A 22,500-nucleotide genomic window follows, 5' to 3' on the forward strand; every position below is an offset into this window, starting at 1 on the left:
CCCTCATGAATGGAAACTAGATCGGGGATCTTCCAAGATTTGATCCAGCTGTGGGGAGTTCTTCAAGTAAGACCTATTTGCCTCCTGTCTGGACAATCAGTTGGCAAGGTCTTGCTGCAGGGCTCCATTCAGTAAGACCTGGAAGATGCCTTTTTTCCCATTGGACAAGAATGTTCCTGTATGTTTTTCCATTCTTTCCACTGATGTTCGGTGTACTTCTAAAGATTCAGAAGAAATCCTACAAGATCATAGTGGTGATTCCTTTCTGGCCAAGGCAGCAGTGGTTCTCGCTTCTTTTTGAAATTGCCAAGGGGCAGTTACCACAAGCTTTCTCACAAACTGGATCTACTCGTACAAGAACAGGGGTGTTAGATACACCCCAATCCCAATCCACTTCATCCGACTGCCTGGATGATAGGGTCTTAATTTTCTTTAGATACCTGTTTACTGAGGGCATGCAGCAAGTACTAATGGAGGCAAGAAAGCCTGCTTCTAGAAAGTCGTATATTAGCAAATGGAGAAGGTTATCTAGTTGGTGCCATCAACATAACCAGCACCCATTCAAGGCTAGTTATTCTCCAATTTTACAACATGTGCATTAGTTACTATCATATGGTCTTTCCCCTCCATCAAGGATCATTTATCAGCCATTTCATCATGTCTGCCCATGGATCCTTCTCCTTCAATGCATTCTCATGTCAAAATGTTTTTGTAAGGGGTTTTGCGTAAGATGCCTTCAAGAAAAACAGTGGCCCCTTCTTGGGATCGTAATTTTGTGTTGTAGAAACTAACACTTGCATATTCATTTGAACCAGCTAACTTGGCTGAGTTTAGGTTCTGGAAAACAGATTTACCGATTGCTCTGACCTCTGAGGTGACAGCTCTGAGTTGAGTCAACCCTATCTCATTTTCCCTAAAGACAGGCATTCTTTGCAAACTAATCCTTTTATGACTAGAGCGATATCCTCGTTTACTTTGTCAAACTATACATCTCTCCAGTTTCTTTCCTGAACCTAAAAATGAGGAAGAAGGGATACTCCAGGCCTTGGATGTCCATAAGACAACTCTGGTACTATCTTGACAGAACTAAAATTTTCAGGTCTTCAGATCAATTGTTAATTTCTTGTAAAGGTAAGAAAGGACAACCTGCGTCAAAACGGATTATTTCCATAGTATTGTTATACTCACCACAACAAAACTGTTCCAGGCAGGGTCAAGGCCCACTCTGTCAGGGCGTTAGCTTCATCTGTGTCTTTTAGGAAACTGTTATATTCTAGAAACAGCAAATCAGTCCTCTGTGTATACTTTTACAAAGCACTATAGGCTTGATTCCTTCTGTAGGTCTAGGTCAACCGTTGCTAGGACCATTTTCCAGGGATTCCTGGGCTTTTCTCCTTCCACCTCCAAAATGTAGTTAGCAAAGTTAATCTACCCATGTAGCGAAGGCAGTATTCAGTATTATGAACATAGTGCAGTTGTGTGAGTAAACTTATCATAACAGTATATATTCAAATGATTACTGTTGCAGTAGCTGCTTCGTCCCTCCTTCCCCCTAGTTTTTTGTTATGCCGTTTATGCCAGGGTGTGAATACATATTTTCTTTGTTGTTCCTAGCACTGTCCTTTCATGTCTCAGGTTCTCTCTCTCTGTTGATGGGAAGGGCTTGGCACCCCATCCTGTCTTTTTAGTCAACTCCGCTCAAGCTGACTGGACACATGGAAGTTGCACTGAAGCTTTTGAAGCTGTCCAGCAGTTATATACTTGGGAGGATGTAACCCATATAGCTAAGGCTACTGTAGCAGTGATCATTTGAACATATTCTGTTATGGAAAGTTTACTTACACAACTGTACTTTCTTCCAGGTGTATAAAATAGTACATATGGTGTTTAGTCTACAGGTTACTGTAATGAAATCCTAACATACTTTCAGCTTAAAATGCTTTGTAGAAGACATTGCAGTTTCTGCTACTTTAAAAAAAACTATATATTCATTTCACTGATAATTCATATAGAATTCACTACCAGCAGTTTCAATCTTTCCGATAATGCATAATTTTGTGTACATCTGTATTTTGTTCTTACTAATCCATTCATGTTCTTATCAAAATGGTACAAAACTTCCTCTGTAGGTAGACATTTGTGATCATATTCAATAATTTCTTTGCAGTAATTAGTCACATTTTACTTTTAATTACTATCAGTCAAATAAGTCATATTGTTTATATAGCTCTCAACCTTCCATCTCTGGAATGAGGAGCACTTGTCCTCATAATGTGGAACAAATGAGCAAAATGTGGAATGCATACTAACAGCTCACTAACAACTTCAACTAGGAAGGTCATAGGATGGTTAAATATATTGGTTTTACTTATAAAAAGGATTATATTAATGAATTAATATTATTCTTTTCTATTCCATGGATATCAGTTAAAAATTCCTAACACTGAATGTGTGACAGAGCCTTTTAATGTGTAACTTCGAGGGACATGAACCTTTTAAGATCCCAAATGAGGTACATTCCTCACAATGAGGTACATGTGAGAGGTATGATAGTAAACACAACACAACCACATGTAAATGTGTTTTATTGCCAAGTAAAAGGCATGATAAGAAATGAAAACCAAGCCAGCACCACAGAAATTCCCATAAAAAAAACTTCTGTTTCCAGAATACAGAAGAATAGCATTCACTGCAGATCTCAAAAAAAAAAAAAAAATTCAGATTGCCCCAACTTGCCTTTTTTGTATGATATCGGCTTTGTTTCTAAATATACTTTGCTTTTACTGGATCCACTTCACTGTTGTGCCATTCGTAGTTTGTCCTGTGTCCTGATTGCATTTGTTCTATTACACTTCTCCAGCATGATGTGTTGCGTCATATGTATCTTGCTGAAGAGCTGACTGATCATATGTATCCCAGTGAACCAGGTGAAATGAAAGGAGTGATGGCCATGGTATGCATTATGAGGGCAGAGACAGATGTCATTTTATTTTACAGATCTCATTTTTGGAGTACTTGTCAAATTCTGGAGACCATGTTGGGATAAGAAAGAGCTTTACTGGAGAGGGCTTAGTGAAAAACAAGAGTCATTAGGAAGATAGAGGGAAATGAAGGAGATGCTAGCAGATATAGCTACTTACCAGAGGACTGATGAAAGAGAACTGAATAGGATTGTACGAAGTGTCCAAGATGCTCTTTATGACAAATTGATGAATAGATCTACAAGTAAAGGTCTGTCTGATTTTTTTGAAGTGCATCAGTGAGTGCATCATCCTACTATACCTAACATCTATGGAATGCCTAAGATGCACAAGAATCCACATGACCCTCCTGTGCAACCTATTGTTTCAGGAAAAGGATGGACAACTGAACCCCTTTCTATTTTTATAGAAGGGTAGTGAAAGAAACTGCTAACCTATGCATCTGCAGTGATTAAGGACTTGGCTGAATTCTTGAATAGACTCTACAAGAAAATACAACGGATGAACATCTCTAAGGATTTACTATTAGTAACCTTGGATGTGAACAGTTTATTCACTTTCATACCTAATGAATGGGGAATTGAAGCCATCAGAGACTTTGATGTGAAACACAAAACCACTACTGATATCCACCCAATATGCAGTCTCCTAGGATTGGTTTTATATAGTAACGTATTTCTATATGATAGTGTTTATCATCTGCAGAAATCTGGAGTAGCGATGGGAACCCCATGCACAAATAGCTATGGTAATTTGGTCCTGACAAGATGGGAAGAATTATGGAAAGTGGATGTTAATAACAAATGGAACAATAATATAATTTCTACAGTCGATTCGTGGATGATATTTTCTTCTATGGGAAGGTGACTTAACTTCTTTGGAGCAATTTGTATGTTTTTTACCAACACAACTTCATTTTTGAAATTCAAAATGACCTCCTCTAATATGGAGATTAGAATTTTTGGATGTTAAGTTGATGTTAGATGATACAGGATGTATCAATACTAGAATATATAGAAAACCTGTATGGCATAGTCATCTGTTACACAATACCAGTATGCATCCTAGATATGTCCTTGATAATATAGTGACCAACCAATTAACTCGAGTATCTAAACTTTGTACAAGGGATAAAGACTATATGAAAGAGCAAACTAAACTCATTAATGACTTTACCAAGAGGGGATATACACTAAAAGGAATACAAACTAATGAAGCAACTACTTTGGAACGACAATCTCAGATAGCAAGACCTTATTTTTCGGACCAAGGAGGAATAATTAAAGCCAAACAAAAAGAGGCAAAGTCTTACTTGAGATGTCAGCTAGCATATAGTACTGGCAGTTTTGCTATTCGTAACATCATTTAGAAATTTTGGCCAGTGTTAACATCCGACAATAAAATTAGAGAAATTGTTGGACATCAACCCAGTTTTTCTTTTAAAAACAGGAAAAATCTAAAAAGACTGCTATGCTATAAAATAGAAACTGAAGCCATCCCCGAAAATAGGAGCTTTCAAATGAGTAGGAGAGTTGGTATGTTCAGATGTGGAAGTTGTAAGGCATGTTCTTACATTAACAACTCGAATATCTTTACATATCCCTTAACTAAGAAAAATTATAAATTTGAAGGATTTGCAAATTGTCGGAGTAAGAACATCATATATGTGGCAACCTGCAGTCACTGCAAGGCATACTACATAGGAAAAAAACGAACTAAATGTTTAAAGAATGTATTCTAAAACATTTATCCAACATAAGAAATAAAGTTACTAGTAATGTACTTTATATGCATATTAGTGCAAATGGTAGCCATTCTTTTAAGTTTATGACACTAACTAGGCTCCATGAAACATTAAGAGGTGGTGATTTAGTAAATCAGAAATTAAAGAAATGAAGTGGATAATGAACTTGCGTTCAGATCAGCCACCAGGTCTGAATGCATTTGTTCCTTTTAAACCTGCACTAAAAGGAAAACCTCTTCAGCACTCTAAATAACTTAATTGAAAAGGTGTATATGTTGCTATGGCTACTAAGTATCTTTGAATGAGTGAATACCACAGAATGAAGGTATTTAACAGGAAGCTTTACTGGCTAACATTTAGGATTTGAAAAAGGTATTGCACCGAAAGTGCTTATCCGGTTTATGAGTCGGTGTGTTTTTTTTATCATAGTTTTATTTTTATTAAAAGTTTTCAAGTTTCAAGTTTTTAGCAGGATTGGTGGCAGAACCATTCTTTCAATGAACTTCGAGGGACATGAACTTTTTAAGATCCCAAATGAGGTACGTTCCTCACAATGAGGTATATTTGAGAGATATGATAGTAAACACAACAAAAACCCATGTAAATGTGTTTTATTGTCAAGTAAAGGGCATGATAAATGAAAACCAAGCCAGCACCACAGAAATTCACATCAGAAAACTTTAGTTTCCAGAATACAGAAAAATAGAATTCATTGCAGATCTCAAAAAAAAAAAAAAAATCAGATTACCCTAACTTGCATTTTTGTATAATATCGGCTTTGATTCTAAACATACTTTGGTTTTACTGGATCCACTTCACTGTTGTGCCATTTGTAGTTTCTTCTATGTCCTGATTGCATTTGTTCTATTGCACTTCTCCAGCTACACAGGGCCGGCCTTAGCCGAAATGGCACCCTAGGAGAAGTAGTGCTCCGGTGCCCCTTAAGCCCCACCCACACCATAGTCATGAAACACCCCTATTTGAGCCACACCCACAGGGTCACTCCCCAAGAAAGCCACTCCAGCCATTGCCTTAAACTATTTAAATGCATAGGAAGAATAACTACATTGCAAGGTATATTTAACTACAACTACTTCTGCATAGTATTTTCTACTTTAAATACCAGAGCCAGATCACAGTCAAATAGGGCCCTAGGCAGGGTAATAGACTGCCCCCCCAGTGCAGCCACTCCAGCAGCAACCCCATCACCTCAGCAGCAGCCCCCTCCTCAGCTATTCCAGTGTTCCATTATTTGGTTATTTATCACCAGTTACCATGCATACTATTCTCGTATTTGCTTCTACAGTCATTACAGATATTGAAATAAAATAGCACAAACAGTAGTAGCCATTTGCTAAACAATACAGTCTCGCAATGAAAACAGACTTGGCATAAGCAGTAAACCTCTTTGCCCTTGAAACTCACATTCATTGAAATGTGAAAAATTCATATTCATTGAAACGGCATGAAAACCCACATTCATAGAAAATGCATCTGGCCAGTGAAGAATTAAGTTTACCTTTGGGCTGTTTTCAAAACAGACTCCTTGCACACATTTTTTAGGGCCATGCATATGTGTATTTGTTCTTTGATTCACCTTTCTGATTGCATTGAATTATATTCCTTGTATAATACAGCACCACTTGTTAGAAAGTGTTTTAAATTTGTAGATTTAAACATTCTTTTAATAAGCAATGAAACAAAATGTATGAACCAATAACTACCCATTTCAGAAAATTTCAACCATAAAAGGCCACTCAAGACTTCTGTCATTATAATCCACCAATATTTACTCCATACTCACAATCCTTGCAGATATAAAATCATCTGAATTCCACATTAAAGAAATCCGTACCTAATGAAGAGGTTTCTACTGGCAAAACAATTTCACATATCAATGTTTTATCTACAAATTCAGTGCCTGCTTTCCTTGAAGAATTAATTGCCTATATTGCATTAAAAAATGGTAAGTTGGTAATATTGCAATAGGAAATGACCAAGTTCATAGTCACCACAAATGTCTTGCAAAGGACATACTCAGGAGTGTAGAACCCCTATCCCCCTTATAATGCACCAAATAATCAGCAATCATGGGCAATGCAATATCAGCACTCCATCTACATGTTGTGGGAGTAGAATCCACAGCCTTCTGCACCAAAGGCAATTATGCTACTAACACTGCTTTCAGATTTTATAACGCAGTATGCCATTTGATAAACAAAAAAAACAGCTAGTTGCACATAGAAACATTTACACTTGTTAGAGTATGTTTTAAATTTGTAGTTTTAAACATTTTTCCAGTAAGCAATGAAACAAAATGTATGAACCAATAATGACAAAACTACCCATTTCAGAATATTTTAACCATAAAAGGCCCCTCAAACATCTGTTATTACAACCCACCATGCATTTTCTGAAGGAAATGAAGGCTGAAACTCAAATGTATGACATTTAGTTACTTAAATCCTCAGTGATTTGCCAGAAAAACACAAATTTTATGAGGAATAGGCCAAAAATATGTGGCAAAAATCTGGATAGTTGAGAGGTATGCATATCTCTCAACCTTACTGCAAGAAATCTGGACTGATCATCAAGTCTAGATTTACGTCTAACAATGGTAAGCAAATCTTCCAACTTTTAACATGAGGAACACCAGTGTTATCAGCTGTTACCTTTAAATATGCATAGCATTTGTTATACTGCACAATATATTTGTGCATTAGCAAATCATTAATAGCATACTCATTTAAGGAATCCATCTTCAGCTTCAAACAAATACAGTATTTTAAAAGAAAAGACCAATCAAAGTCTGTAACATCAGAATTCAAAGAGAACTTAAATCAACTTCTACGACAAAAACAAATCGCACCAGCAATATACAACTAAATAATAAAGTAAGTACAGTAAAGTTGTCCTGACCATACAAGGTGTGCAAGCCTGACAAAAGTTGTAATTCCTTTACCAAAATGTTCATTTCTCTCAGTCATTGTTATTATTTGTTATTCTTTATGCAGGCAGCTTCCCTGCATGCATAGCATCCTGAAAGGCTGCAGAACTATTGTGTTAACGCATTGTAATATAAAACATATCGCAAAAGAGCGTCCAGGTACACTGCAGGAGGTGTGACCCAAATAAGCAACAAACATTGTCCGTGAGTACTGCAGTATCACACGGGTCTTTTTAAATGACACGAGATGTGCAGCAGCGTGCATTAGTCATTTCTTTACAAATATTTTATTTATTTATTTAATTGACATTTGTTTACCGGGGTGGTCTGACTGGGTCTACAGAACCTGTTTTCAGCAGAGGCCGTATCAGATTTGTTTCATTAAAAGGGGGGTGCTGATTTATAACTACATGGTAATTTGTGAAGTGAATAAAAATGCACATGGCTCTTTTTTTCAGGGAACCTGGCCTCTACTTTGCTAGGTTTCCAGAGAAGGTGTAGTAGTATTGTTGTTGTTCTACCTAGCAAATATAATAAAACGCGACAGTATATTTCTATCTCTAAAAGTGGTGCAAATAAAATAAAAATGGCATTAGCTGCAGACATTATAGAATTCGGGCAGCTGTTAATAAACAAGAGTGCTACTCACAGACAACGTATTTTGTACACAGAGTCACTGTTGATTTTTCAGTAAAGCAGTCTTTATATTTCCTTTACAGTTCTAGCATGTTCCTGACCAAATGTCCCAGAGGGTTTCCACTTCACTCAGTAATGTTTCCTGAAGGTCCTACAGAAGGATGTGACAGTGGCTAGTATCTGTAGTCTGTCTTACCTCACAGCTGTTCATCCCAAACTGTAAGCCTCTTGTAATAAGGTACAGAAACCTTACATGAACCGGGGAGCTTTCTTCTGCCTCATACAATACATCATTATGCACTTTTCTGAGAAAACAATATCAAAGGTGATGCATAATGTGTAGACAATGAGACGATTATGAGGGACTGCTGTATATCAATCTTTCTTGCTCTGAAATGATATTAACACCAGACAGATACCTATCAACACAGTGAGCTAATTCACAAAGTTCTGTAGTTGCTGAGGGCCTTCATAGTTTACTGTGGGGTAGACTGATGTGAACTTTTCTTATTAAAGCATGTACAGCTTCTGTTTACATTAGACATATTATTTTTAACTAAACATAATATTCCCACATGTTAACCACATGGTACACTTGATTCTAGGATGCTTAAGGCAGCACTTGTTCAGATGCATCTTACGCAAGAAACATCTAATTTAATATGATAAATTATATGGCATGAAAGGAAGATGCACATAAATTTCCCAAAACAAAAAGACGTACAACGAATGAAAAAAATCATGAAACTAGTATATTACCATAAAATAAACCATAAAGTAGCCAGCAACATACCATAAAATAATAAAACATAACGTACCCATTAAAAAGAACACAACGTTGTGTGTGTTTCACGTGCACGTCGCTTGAACTGCAGAATGCATTTAGTTGACATTGGCGTCATGATGCACACAAGTTTCTCCTTAAAGGAGAAGACTCTCGCACCGCCAACTAAATTTTTTTTTAGCCTCCTAGCCAACCCTCAGCTGTAAGTGGGAGGGTGCTCGCGTTCCCTCCCCCACCCTCCACCCTCTGGTTCCAGCGCCAAGAAGAGCGCAAACTTTATATTAATTAAAATAAATAAATAAGTACATAAGGCGCCCTATACAAGGCCAGCCTGTACGGCGCCCTTGGTGGTCGCCTAGTTCGCCTATGCCTAAGGCCGGCCATGCAGCTACATTCTTTCAGCATGATGTGTTGCATCGTATGAATCTTGCTGAAGAGCTGACTGATCATATGTATCCCAGTGAACCAGGTGAAATGAAAGGAGTGATGGCCATGGTATGCATTATGAGGGCAGAGACGGATGTTGTCATTTTATTCTACATATCTCATTTTGGGGTCATTTTTGGAGTACTTGTCAAGTTCTAGAGACCATGTTAGGATAAGAAAGAGCTTTACTGGAGAGGACTTAGTGATAAAACAAGAGTCATTAGGAAGATAGAGGGAAGAAGTTAAACAGAAGGAATGGGTGAGTTTGAACTGCAGTCTCCGAAGAAGGTTGCAGTATGATTTGGTTACATAAAATTATAAAGTGAAATTGTGAGGGGAATACAATTCAAAAAGCTTCTGATACGTAGGATCAGAATGCAATGTCTTGTTGACCTCAATCAGTCAACCCCCCCCCACCCTCCGTTTCATTCATTGTAGTGAGATTTAATGAAAAATAATTCTGTTTATGTATTTATTTGTATGTGGTCAAGCCCCACTATATACAGATTCAAACTTGTGTATGTAATGACTGCATGATCCCAAAACAGTAGGGGGAAGAGAGACTAGACTGGAGTGAAAACAGTGCGGAAAGCAGTGTCACTCTAGACTTCCAGAAGTATTGCATTACAGATGGAGTGGTTGATACATTGAAGCTAGAGAACTAATAAGGAATAATGGATTTATTTAAGAAGGTACAGAATGCTGGGTAGGGGGGGTGATAAATAGAAAGGGCAGCTACAGGATGCTGCCCATGTAAAAAGGGCAAACTCAGTGGATTGGCAGCAGTGGAGTAGTATGGAGAACCAAATTTCACAGAAAGTGTTTTTAAACCTGTATTGCAAGTTTTTGAATCTTGGACTTTGCAATGTTTAATCTTTTTTCTGTTAAAGTGAGTGTACCAAATAACAGTTATGGTAAAATGAAAAAGTACTCTTCAGATCTAGACTAAACTAAGCACCACAAACATATTTGTAGTATTTCTTATTTGTGCCATATTCCCGGGATAAACGTATGTAAAACTACTAACATTTGGAACATCTGTTGCAGATTTTTGGTTTGTCTGTATGAATTTTCTAGTTTAATTTCATTTTTATTTTTCTGGTGGGCAGGTGCTTAGCAGAATACGAGCATCCTTTATTCCATTGCCAGGAAGGAATTTTGTAAGACACAGCTTGCGCAGTAATCCTGATTTATATGGTGAGTACTTTTTTGTAGTTTAGAGCTTCCTGAAACTCCCTTAGAAAGCTGTGATAACAGTTTGTAGTTCTCTGGTTTTATACCATTGTTGCCTGTTTATTTTTTAATCTGGTTAGTTATTTCTGTAATTGACATCATCTGTAGCATTATTTCAGTTTTTAAGCTTGTTATTTATTATTTTTAATGAAATATGTTAAAATGATTGTCTTTTACTTTTCTGTTTTCTTACAATAACTTCATAGGTGCTTACTAAGCTAACGAACACAAGGACCTTTTTAAGCCTAACCATGCACCCCACATCTCTGACAAGTTCTAGTACCCTTGATAATTTAAGTGGAAGATGAACATTTACAAGCAGGGTCCTGGGAGATGAACCATATACAGGTTGCTTGTGTACATTAAAGACATAGGTGCCAAGTCAGGGATGAGTTTCCTGTTCCCCATCCAATTGTCCAAGTTACACTTGAATTGGGGTAGGGAGGAACTCTGCTTCACATGGATGGGGAGCCTGTTCCATTGAAGGGGTAGTCTCTGGGATACATAGCTGTCCCTCCAGCAGGTCCTGTTTATATCACAGAAGAGGTTTAAGTCTTTAGAATGGGTAATAGTTCTTAAATATTCTTAGTATCCTTATTGTCTGTTGCCAGATTATTTTCAGGATTTCTAACCTTGTTATTTGATTTCATATTGCTATCAATTTATTTTTTGTCACTAATCTGTATAATCTCAGAAGTGATAGAGATGGAGTTTAATTTTACCTTTTCTAGTGCAGCTACTACATCACAATTAAGAATCTAATATTTCTTAAGTGCCTTATCTATGTCTGTGAATCTATGAATAGTTTTTACATTTCGTACTTCTAGACTGACATTTACTGTAGAACTTTTTGGAGTTGAATCAGCTCAGTAGCCCATTCTTTTTTACACTAATAAAGTATTCTACCATGTAGATGTGTCTTTAAAGTTATCTCATACCATATAAGTTTCTGCTTCCGCACCGTCATTAAATTTTATGACTACTTATTAAGCCAATCTTTAAATTCATTTAATTTTGAGATGCACAGATTTTCTATGTATTTTAGCTAATTTTAATTAACAGTTAATACAAAAGTAAGCAATTTGTGATTTGACAGTGGGTAAAAAAATTACTCTGAAGGAGTATACTTTTGATTGTAACACATTCCAAACACCGATTCTGTTACTAAGTATTTTGTATACAAAATACAGAAGAGAAGTGTACAAATCATAATCAGTCTACAGCTCTGATATGATTTAAATATTTTGGCTTCAGTAAAATCACCCAATTCCTTAAAGTTATTGCAGAAGCTGAAATTCTTGGTGCCTTTTTTGCACTGATTATCCTCCTTATCCAAGACACAGTTGAAGCCATCATCTATTATTAGACTCCCTTCAGAGTTTTTTTTTATCAGAGTTTTTAAAATATTTATTTAATGTGATATTAATTTAAAAAAAACTAACATTTTTTTTTTGTTTTATGCACATTTTAACAATTTTCATTCACATCAGTATTACGTAAGTTGCTAAATTCCTGCCTCCTGTTAAATTTCTGTCCTTATTCAGAACTGTGTTCTGCGTGTATTATTCAAACATTCCATTTGCTTCTATGTAATTTGCTCCTTTTCTCAATTCCCATCAGTTTGTCCTACCAGCCTGGTCGATATGGGCATACTGAGACAGTGTAGCAACTGCCTCATGTTCACTTACAGCCCTCTTTTCCTAGCACATAATTATTGTACTTGGGAGAAATGCATCTACATCAGTAACCTGGAATCCATGCTCTCTCGCGCCACAGTCAGCACTCCTGAGAAAGAGGAGATTGCCAGCACAAACACCACACCACACTACTCACATCACATAGCCAAGCACAACACACACACACACACACACACACACACACACACACACACACACACACACACACACACACACACACACACACACACACACACACCTATACAGAGGTCCTCAATAAAAACTTGCCTAAACAGCAGAGACCTCCAAAACACACTCACAAACATTCCACACACAACACCATACACATCACTCACAGTAGACAACACACCAGTGTCTCACAAACACAGTCCATAAGGCATAACAATAAACCAAACATACTAGTCATTGGTGACTCAATTGTGAGACACACCGATGTCCCCCTCACCAGGCTCAACAAGGGGAAGGTTACCTTCAGTTGTCTGTCAGGTGCCAGAGTCCTCCACATCCCGCACGCACTTAAGTCTTTCCACAGCAGGTACAAGTATGACTCTGTCATTGTCCATGTTGATGTGAATGACTTGAGACATACCTCCCTGTACTATATGAAGAGAGACATGATTGAGCTCTGAGTATGTTTCCCAGGCAGGTATGACCCTAGCCCTAAGCAGCATCCTACCTTCACCAAGAATGATACCACAATACCAACAAAGAAATAATTGACTTCAACAATTGGCTTAACTTCTGGTGTCATTCCAAGGAGATCCAGTATCTGTCTGCCTGGGATGACATGGTTGACAGGCCTCGATGCTTTGCCAGAGATGGCCTCCACCTGTCGCCACTGGGATTCTGGATCCGGGCCAAGGCTCTTTCCTCCCCCATTGTGCCTTTTTAGGTAATAGCCCAAAGACAAACCTTCCAGTATAAAATATTTCAGGAACTCAACACTAGAAGAAGGTAACATCAGGTATCAATGAAAATATTCCTAATTAACAGTGTTCATATAGACATATATACATATACACTCAATCAAATATGTATATAAAATAATTTTTCATTGTTAAATATAGGCATTTATATACTTTGGTAATGCACAATATATTTAGGCAGGTCATAACTATATATTGTATTTGTTATGTAATTAGTATTTACTGTAGGATTATATCTTACATTTGATATTGTTCCTTTTATGCACTCCATGCATTTGTCATATTTCATCTAGTATGTATTATTAGAGTTGGGGTATGGTTCATATTCCCGATAGAGAACTTTATTATATGATTGAATTTTGATGCTGTTTTAGGCATTTTTAACCATTATTAATACTGATAATATTTAGAAGGCTGTTTATATGGGTTTTACCAAATCTATGTTCTTATGTCTTTAAAACTTAATGGTAGTTTAATTGGGAGACAAGGTTTGATATATTCAGTGTTCTGATGAAATCTACATTGGGTAGATGAAAGCTCAACCTTTTGTATTTCAATAAAAGAAGTTCTTTGTGACATATTCATGGAGGTGCTGTCTTTCTTCTAGTATCAAAGATTTGTCAAAAAGCAAATTGAGGGTCATGCCGCTTAACGCTAGTACCGTTAACCTGAAAATGCACTCACTGGATCTCCACGCATTGGAAGATGCTGGCGTCTTTGTGGTTACAGAATCCTAGTTCATGGTTCAGGGCTGCGGAGAGCACCACTGCCTTACCATGCTATAAAAGTGGTGGAGTCTCTATTTTCATTAAGGATAGGCACACCTCATGACTGGTTTGCCAATACGACACACTGGAACTACTCCAGGTGCAACTGACAGTTGGCGAGACACCCATCCAAGTTATAGAAACCCCCCCCCCCCGTCCATGACTCAGGATGCCAACATCCTCTATCAACAGGCTTTACAACAACACTTGTACAACTTATTGTACATTTTTTATTTTTTTATATTTTTTCTCCTAACAGATTTGTTTATTTTACATTTGAATGGTACAGCTTATAGGTCACATTAAAGGTGGGGCAAGTTTTGAAATGATTTATTGTGGTCTCATTTTTTTATATCACAAAAAACTGGCACTTTAACAAAGGTGTGTAAACTTTTTATATCCACTGTATTTCTATTCCAACTAAAACTGCTAATATGGAGCATAAGAAAATTTTGAGAGAAATCAGCTTTCAGCAGGAAATGTTACTTATAGGTGGGGACTGGAATTTGATTTGTAGCATTGAAGATGTAACTAGAGGGTCTAGAAAGGAAAATATAACAAAAAAGGGTAGATTTCTAAAGAAATGTGTAAAAGTATTTGATATGGAAGACATGAATTCAGTAGTAGGAACTTGTTTATTATTCCCCAATGTGCAATAACTGGGCTAAGCTAGACAGAAATTTTATTTTACAAGAACATGTGCATTTAGCACACATCCAGTAACTATTTTCAGATCATGCGCCAATAACTTCAAAGATAAAAATGCAGGGTAACGAAGTAAAAATGAGACACTGGTGTTTCCCCACTTCCCTGTTAAAAGGAGAGGAATGTAAGGAGTGGGTAGTGGAAATTATGTCTGAGTTATTAGGAAAGAGAAATTTCTTCAGAAGTTATATATAGTTAGGGAGTGGGATCAAATGAAAGTGAGGTTTAAAAATAGGATATAAATAAAAGAAAACGAGAAATGGTTAGGAAGTAACAGAAATTATTTAGAGGGGCTGTCAAAGTTTAAAGTATTACAGAATAAGGGCAATCTCACAGAACAAAAGGAGGCAAAAACTGCATAGAGCTAAAGAGAAAATAAGGGAGTATCTGGATAATGTGCATGAGTTTAGAAAGACTACTGTTAAGCAAATGTTTATGATGCTAACTGCAGAGCACAAAAACTTTTAGCACAGTGATTTAGGCAACAAAAAGTAGAAAAAGTTGTTGTCAAAATTAAGGAGCTCATAACAAGAAAAAACTATAGATCTTTATAGATTTATTAAAGATATTTTAGAAATTTTATAAACATTTGTATAAAGCAGAGAAATGTAGAAATCAAGAGTGAGCACAAATGCAAATATTTATGGAAGACTTAAGTATTACAAGATTAGAGGTAGATGACTCTCAACAATTTAACAGTTATGATAGTTTTAGATGAGGTTGAAATGATGACATACAATCTGCCAGAAAGTCTCCAGGAATAGATGAAGTGTGGAATCTAGGCAGGAAGAAAATCATAATCTGTAAGGTTTTGTTTAACAGTATTTTAAAAGGAGGGGAGACACCATCATCTTGGAAGAAAGGTGTTGTGGCTGTAATACCTAAAGATGGTAAAGACCCATCAGACCTGGATTCATATAGGCCCATTTCTATTTTAAACCATGATTATAAAGTGTTTTTGTCTACATCTAAAAGAATGGCAAAGGTATTGCCAAAATTGAAAGATATGTGGTTTTGTGGAGGTGAGGCAACCATTTGTTATCATTAATAGAACAGTGATGATCTAGAGGGAAGCGGAGGGTAAGAGAATACTGCTGTTGTTGATGGGTCTTGATGCAAAGAAGGCATTTGCAGAGTAAGCTGTGATTTTAGGAGTAGGACAATAGATGCATTTGCATTTCCTGATATAATTATAAGGTTTATTAGGAAGATATATGCGGGATCAGAGACAAAATTTAAAGTGGGAGGGTTCCTGTCTGACAAGGTATGTCTGGACAGAGGAACCAGGCAGGGGTGTCCTCTTTCACCTTTGTAATTTGTTTTATATTTTGAGTCATTAGTGGAGATAAGGGACTTAGATTCTCTGGGATGTGGTTGATATGGTAGTCTGGAAAGCTTGGCTTGATTTGGAGATATTATTTTATGCCTGATAAAATCAGAGAGGAACATCTCAGTGTTGTGGAGCATCTTGAGACAGTCTTTATGGGATGTAGAATTAGTGAAGATAAAGCAAAGACTGGTTGTGGGCTGTTTATCCACACACACATTTTTATGGGGACACAATAAAATTAATTATTTGGGAGTATGCATTAAAGTAGACATGTCCAACCTTCAACCTCTAACTGCAACATTGATGTATGCATGCCCCAAAACACTTCTCTTGTTTTGTGTTTTCTTCTAGTTTTGTTTTGTGTTAATAGGTAAGTACGAATTGAGTGAGTGAGTGCATGCATGAAAGCAGGAGTGTGTGTGTGTGTGTGTATGTGTGTATGTATATGTGTGCATGACAGAGATAACAATGATCAGTCTACCTACTGAACACAAACAAGTTAGCTCACAAATATATCATACATTAAGAGCACACTTTCATTAAATTGCGGCTTTCCTATCAGGGAGAGTGTTGTATTGAACATGAACTCATACATCTTAACTGTATGGATTTTCAAGCCTCATCTTCCAATTTGTGTCTTTGCTTAGGAAATAAAAGTAGTCATCCAAGGTAATGCAGTTCCAGGGAGTGAGAATGAGACAGCAGCCTAGGGTTAATGGGTCAGTAGTGATATAAAGTTGTATTGTTTTTCAGACAAACAAAAGCACCTAGTACTGTTTTTCATTGGTGGGTTCTAAGCAGTGGTAGATTGAACAACAGTGGATCATTAGTACTGGCAAATCAAGTGTCATTTTTTAAATGTTGGGGATTTTAGTGTGTATGTGTGGTGCAGGGTGGCCTTAGGTCAACTGGTGCCCTAGGCAAAAGGGCTCCATTATTAAAGACAGAGACTTACGGACTGTGGAGAATGTTTCTTTGTTTCAAAGAAGTAGATTTTTAAGACATAGCTTCTTGCCATTTACAGTGGATGGATATTTACATTTAATGGACAATGTAGGGTTCTGAAGGATGCCAAGTCTGCCACTGCCAATGTCTTGTAAAGTTATCTGGAAATGGATATTGGGATGTTACTGAAAAATATAGTAAGTGGGCTTAGAAATATAGTTTAATTAAACAAATTTACAGGCTATAATTTAATTTATTTCAGGTAGTCAGATACTGGTAGATTGTATACCATTAGACTTAATTAGGAGAGCTGTCATTCTGGGAAACAAGCAGCCCTAGTTTCAGTGAAAGCTCTGTGGTTGTTTGCAGGTAGGAAGTTGCAGGATGTTGATGCAATGTGTTTTATTTATTATTTTAATGCATTTGTCATTTCAAGGCAGGACTGAATGAGCCATATAATGTTTAACTGACAATAATGGGATGTATAATGTTTGCAGCTACAGTTGTTTCAATGGTGTCTGTAATGCATAACTATTTTTGGGCCTGTGTCCCAGTTTTATTTTTCGCTTTGTCCAGATTTCTTGATCTAAGGTTGAGAGGTATAGTTCCATACTAAACCTGAAGTTGTATTTACCTTGGAAGACATAATTATGTAAAACAGAGCCTTTTAATATCTCTAATATAAACTGCCATGTAACCTTGCAAATAACCTTGTAAACTTGAAACCACGAGGCTTTGAGAAACCAATAAACAATAAATAACCTTCTTATTAAGCTACTTTACTTAATAAGAAGGTTGACTGTGAGTTTGATTCTCGCTAGAACGTCTTCTCTGTGCGGCGTAAAAATCTGCTGCCAATCATTAGCAGACCGGAGTTCCGCTGTGGCGACCCCTAACTGGGAAAAAGCCGAAAGACACAACAACAACAACATTAAGCTACTTTACCTCTTTTGGAATTGACAGGTATGATTCATCTGTTCGGACATAAGCATAGAGTGCTAATGTGACTTTGATTTCTTGCAGCAGTCTGTGGTTAACACAATCACAATAACTTTTCTGTGTTTCTGGGTGTGTAATCAGTTTAGCAGTTTTAAAGATGTTTTCCATAAATAAATACATATATAATAAATAAATAATCCTCTCTACACTTTGAGCTATTGACAAAGTCTGGGAATTTGTTTTTCTCAAAAGTGAAGGTCAACATGTAACTTCTGCACAAATTACAATGTCTGAATGTCAAATGGAAGTTTATTTTTATTTATTTTATTTTATTTTATTTTACATTTGTGACTGGACACAGGTCCATTTTCAGTAACACAAAACAATATAATACAATACATGAGAGAGACAGCAAATTATGTATGTAGTACTCATACAATATGGCAGAGATTACATCTCGTAACAGCGAGAATCATTGAGGTACAGAATAAACTTAAAAATATTTTTTTACAGCTATAATTACAACAAGGCAAATATCAATGAGTTAAGTTTTTAGGAGAAAGCTGTTTGTACATAGCTGAAGCTCTGAAGCAATCTTTTGGTATGGATTAACCTGGGGATTGACACTTTATATGCTTACACCAGTATGTAGCATTATAGTTTATGGTTTTCTTATTGATTTACTTTTTGCTGAACAGTTGTTTGTTGATTTATTGATGGTCCTTTTGGTGGTGGGAAATTACATGGATGAATCCATCTCTATTATGATTTTTTTTTAATATGTATACTGAATATAATTTTGCAAATGGAATTCTTAGTTAAACATGCCCATTAGATCTTAGCCATCCAGCTGGGAAAGGTTAGTATGTGGATTTTCCATCTGGTTTGATGAAGGCTATACTACTTACCCAAGGACTACATTTATGGCTATCCATCCAGCCATCTTGTTGCTGAACGAGGAGCTTTTTACAGAAGTTAAAAGGGTTTTTTGTATTAAGAACCTGTCCATAAAAATGGCTTGTTTATGTTGCAGTGAAGGCTGTATGGTCTTTGTAGTGAGCATTTTAAGTATAACTGAGGGATCTGAGGTGAGAGTCTCTTAAGGTAGGATCTTTCTTAGCCTGGAAAGCAAGCCAGTGAGAGACAGAGGAAAGCAAGTAGCTTTATAGTCTGTTTGGATAACTAAGTGAACTTAGTCCTTTGACCTTTTTTGTCAGAAATGGTTGTAGTCTTTCTTTTGGCAGGGTGTTTTGCTGAGGCACATGCCAAAGGCGATACACTCAGGAATGGCTCTTGCAAAGAATACAGGGATGGTATGACCTCCTTGTCCTAGATAGAGATATCCTTACTAATGAAGTGGGCCATGTAAAAAGCTTTCGGAGGGCTAGAGACAAGCGTGGTGGCCAAAATTAAGGTTCCTATCAACTGCAGGTGCCCAGTACCATCTGACTTATTGCATGTTTAACATTGTTATTAATGTGATAATTTGGGGACATCACTCTCCTCAAAGGGATGATGATGCATTTTTGGCATTTAGCAGAGGCCATATTTCTGGCACCAGTTATTTGTTTGCGTTGAGACCCTCTTGTAGCTTATTCAATTTGTTTTATTAAGTCAGTAATGTGAATTCTTTACTTAAATTTGTTTTGTTATTTTATTGATTATAGTATTGTAGGACTGACTGCTGATGTGACATTTTATGTAGTTGGACTGCTTGAATGGTTTCCCAGTGAAATGCTAGTGCTGTAAGGTGAAAATCTGTTTATTTGTTAAAAAAAAAAAAAATATAATATATATATATATATATATATATATATATATATATATACATATATATATATATATATATAACTAAGATGTTAGAGTTAACTGTTAGATTAGAGAGAATACTATTAGAATGAGAATTAAATTAGAATTTTAAGGCAATTATTAGCATATTACATTTTATTCATTGTTCAAATGCACCTACAGATGCAGCCGGGAGAATTAGGCTGTGGTCTCTCAGCTAAAATGAGAGAGTTAATATGATATATTTTATATGCGGCCCTAAGACCATTTCTGTTCACTCAATGTGGCCCCAGCAAGCCAAAAGGTTGGACACTCCTGGCCGATTTTCTGTTGTGGTGGCTGGGTATATGTAGGAAGAGACTAAACAAAAGATAATGCAGGGACTGAAATTCTGGAGGCTTTTGTTCATAGAGGTGGATGACAGGTTGTAAGCAGTGAAAATGTTTTAATCCTTTTAGTTTTATATACAGTTTGGGTGTGTTTTTGTTGACCAGACAAGTTGTTGACAATAATAAAGTGCTGAGGGAGTTCATCGGGGGGGGTCAGGAGTCAGGTGGTCTGGGTTGATCCTTACAGAGAAGTCAGATTGTTTGGGATTGCTTAATTTGAAGGGATATTTTACAGCTACATAGTTGTGGCAGGCGGGAAAGTTCAGGAGACGGGGAAGAAGTGGGATTTAGGATGCAGATCCTTTGGGACAATAACAGCCATACAGAATATTATATTCATAGAGTAGCAGTGTATTTTGTTAACTGTGCCAGCATGAGAATGGAGAAAGAGGATTTTGCTGATGGGGATGACTGTGGTTGGGGGCACATGGAGTAGACGAGAGGGGGGCTGGAATTTGTTGGTGACGGCTGACAGAGGAGCCAAGATATTGGCTGCAAATAACTAGAGAGGAAAAGATAATGGAATGGAAAGAGGTCAAGAGGATATTTGGACTTCAGGCTGGAAGCTGCTTTCTGTATTGGGGATTTGATATCTATGTGTGGGTGGGGAAAAAGGGATGGTGGAGTCCTGAGTGGGTGACCTCTTCAGATGGAGTTTTTGGTTGGGTGTGGAGCAGAGGCTGCTGTTGAAGACAGGACAGTTAGTGGGGCATATAAAATGTTGCATGATAGCTACAGAGATCTATCAGAGGAGGGTGTAGGGGAGTGGGGGGATTAGATTGGTGGTTCATGTGGGGGAGCACCGAGAAGACATATGTGCAGCTCCCCAGATATGTGGCAGGGTTGGGAGGATTTGGAATTTTTGCTTGGAATTTTTCCTTGGGTGGGTGGCGAATGTTGGGGTTGTGATGAGGGAAGAAGATGGTGGCTGGGAGTATTTTGGAAGTGTGGTGAGTTGTCAGACTTTAGGGTTTCCCGGCATAGTGCTTTGTTGTAGGTGTGGGACGGGCGAATGGGTTTGGCTATGGATTTTATTTTTTTGAGCTGGGATACAGGATCTGAATTGCCTAGATGTGGTGAGGCCTTGCTGAGTTTGGTTCTGGTGTCTGCCAAGGAATAATTGCTAGAGGGTGGAGGTCAAGATCTGGACTAGTTGTGTTTGAACTATTTGATGTTGTGTCAGAAGGAATGGAGGGTGAGAGCTTTGCAGGTGTATGGTGGGAGCAAGTTGCATAGAAAAGAGAAGAGGTTGTGGAAAGAGTGTATGCAGAGTGGCATTTTGGAGGAGGAGAGAGATTTGGGGGAGGGCAGGAGTTGAATGATTTGTGTGGTGTTGGACTGATGATAGTTGCACAAAAAAAAGCATATGTGATGTGAGGGGTTTATAACTGTGAACATGCTGGTATGATTTGTTTTCTTTTCAATAGATGTAGGTTTGCATGTGTCTTGGGTGATAGTTCAATAAAGGTGTTAAAAATACAGTCACTCATTAGCTGTTATTGTGATTGATTTTACAACACAATCTGTTCTCTCTCAGATTTCTAATTGCACTGAGATACAGACATTTTGGAGTGGTGCATATATATGGCAGAGAGGTGTGTGTGTGTGTGTGTGTGTGTGTGTGTGTGTGTGTGTGTGTGTGTGTGTGTGTGTGTGTGTGTGTGTTGAGGGAGTGGGGGCTGCTTCATCCTCATGCAAAATAATTTTTTTGTGATGCATAATTTTTGGCACTTTCACTGTTTGTTTTATTATGATAGGAAATTGTACCCTTTTGTGGTAGAACACAAGAACATTGATTAGAAAGGAGTTGCATAGTAGTCCTGGAGCAAGAAGGTTATTTATAGGTTCATAGGTTGGTACTAGGTTGTCGGCCCTCGGGCCTATACAAGCCTAGCCATATTTTTTAGCACATGTGAAAATATGCAGCTGCTAGGTATTATACAACCTATCATAACCCCATTATAGAAGTACAGCTTTTAATGATTGGGTTTAACACTGTGATCTGTCCTGTATTTGAACTTGGAAGGGGGATACAAATAAAATGCATGGCTTTATCAGACTGAAGTGTGTAAGCACAAGTGGTAGTCACGGAATCCATCAAATACTTTGTATACTCCTGGAAATTTATGTATGCACTTGTATAAAGCCTGTAGCCCTGCATCTGTTCTTTGGCAGTGTTTTATACAATTACAGCATTCTCTTGCTTTTTTATTCACTTGTTGGCAGCTGCTTTTCCTCTGTAATTGCCAGTGCTGATATTCCC

At 37.3% G+C, this 22,500-nt stretch overlaps 1 protein-coding gene across 1 annotated transcript in view; it reads left to right on the top strand.

Annotated features, from left to right (window-relative positions):
* The window catches only part of YIPF2 (Yip1 domain family member 2), a 297,545-nt gene that overhangs the window by 100,068 nt on the left and 174,977 nt on the right, over positions 1–22,500 (top strand). Inside the window, exon 5 of the mRNA XM_044082337.1 lies at positions 10,628–10,715. Coding sequence (XP_043938272.1) covers positions 10,628–10,715 — 88 coding nt within the window. The remainder of the gene's footprint in view (positions 1–10,627; positions 10,716–22,500) is intronic.

Source organism: Protopterus annectens, chromosome 9.part0, assembly GCF_019279795.1.
Source record: "Protopterus annectens isolate FY-2018-M chromosome 9.part0, PAN1.0, whole genome shotgun sequence".
In the NCBI taxonomy this organism is placed as follows: Eukaryota; Metazoa; Chordata; order Ceratodontiformes; family Protopteridae; genus Protopterus; species Protopterus annectens.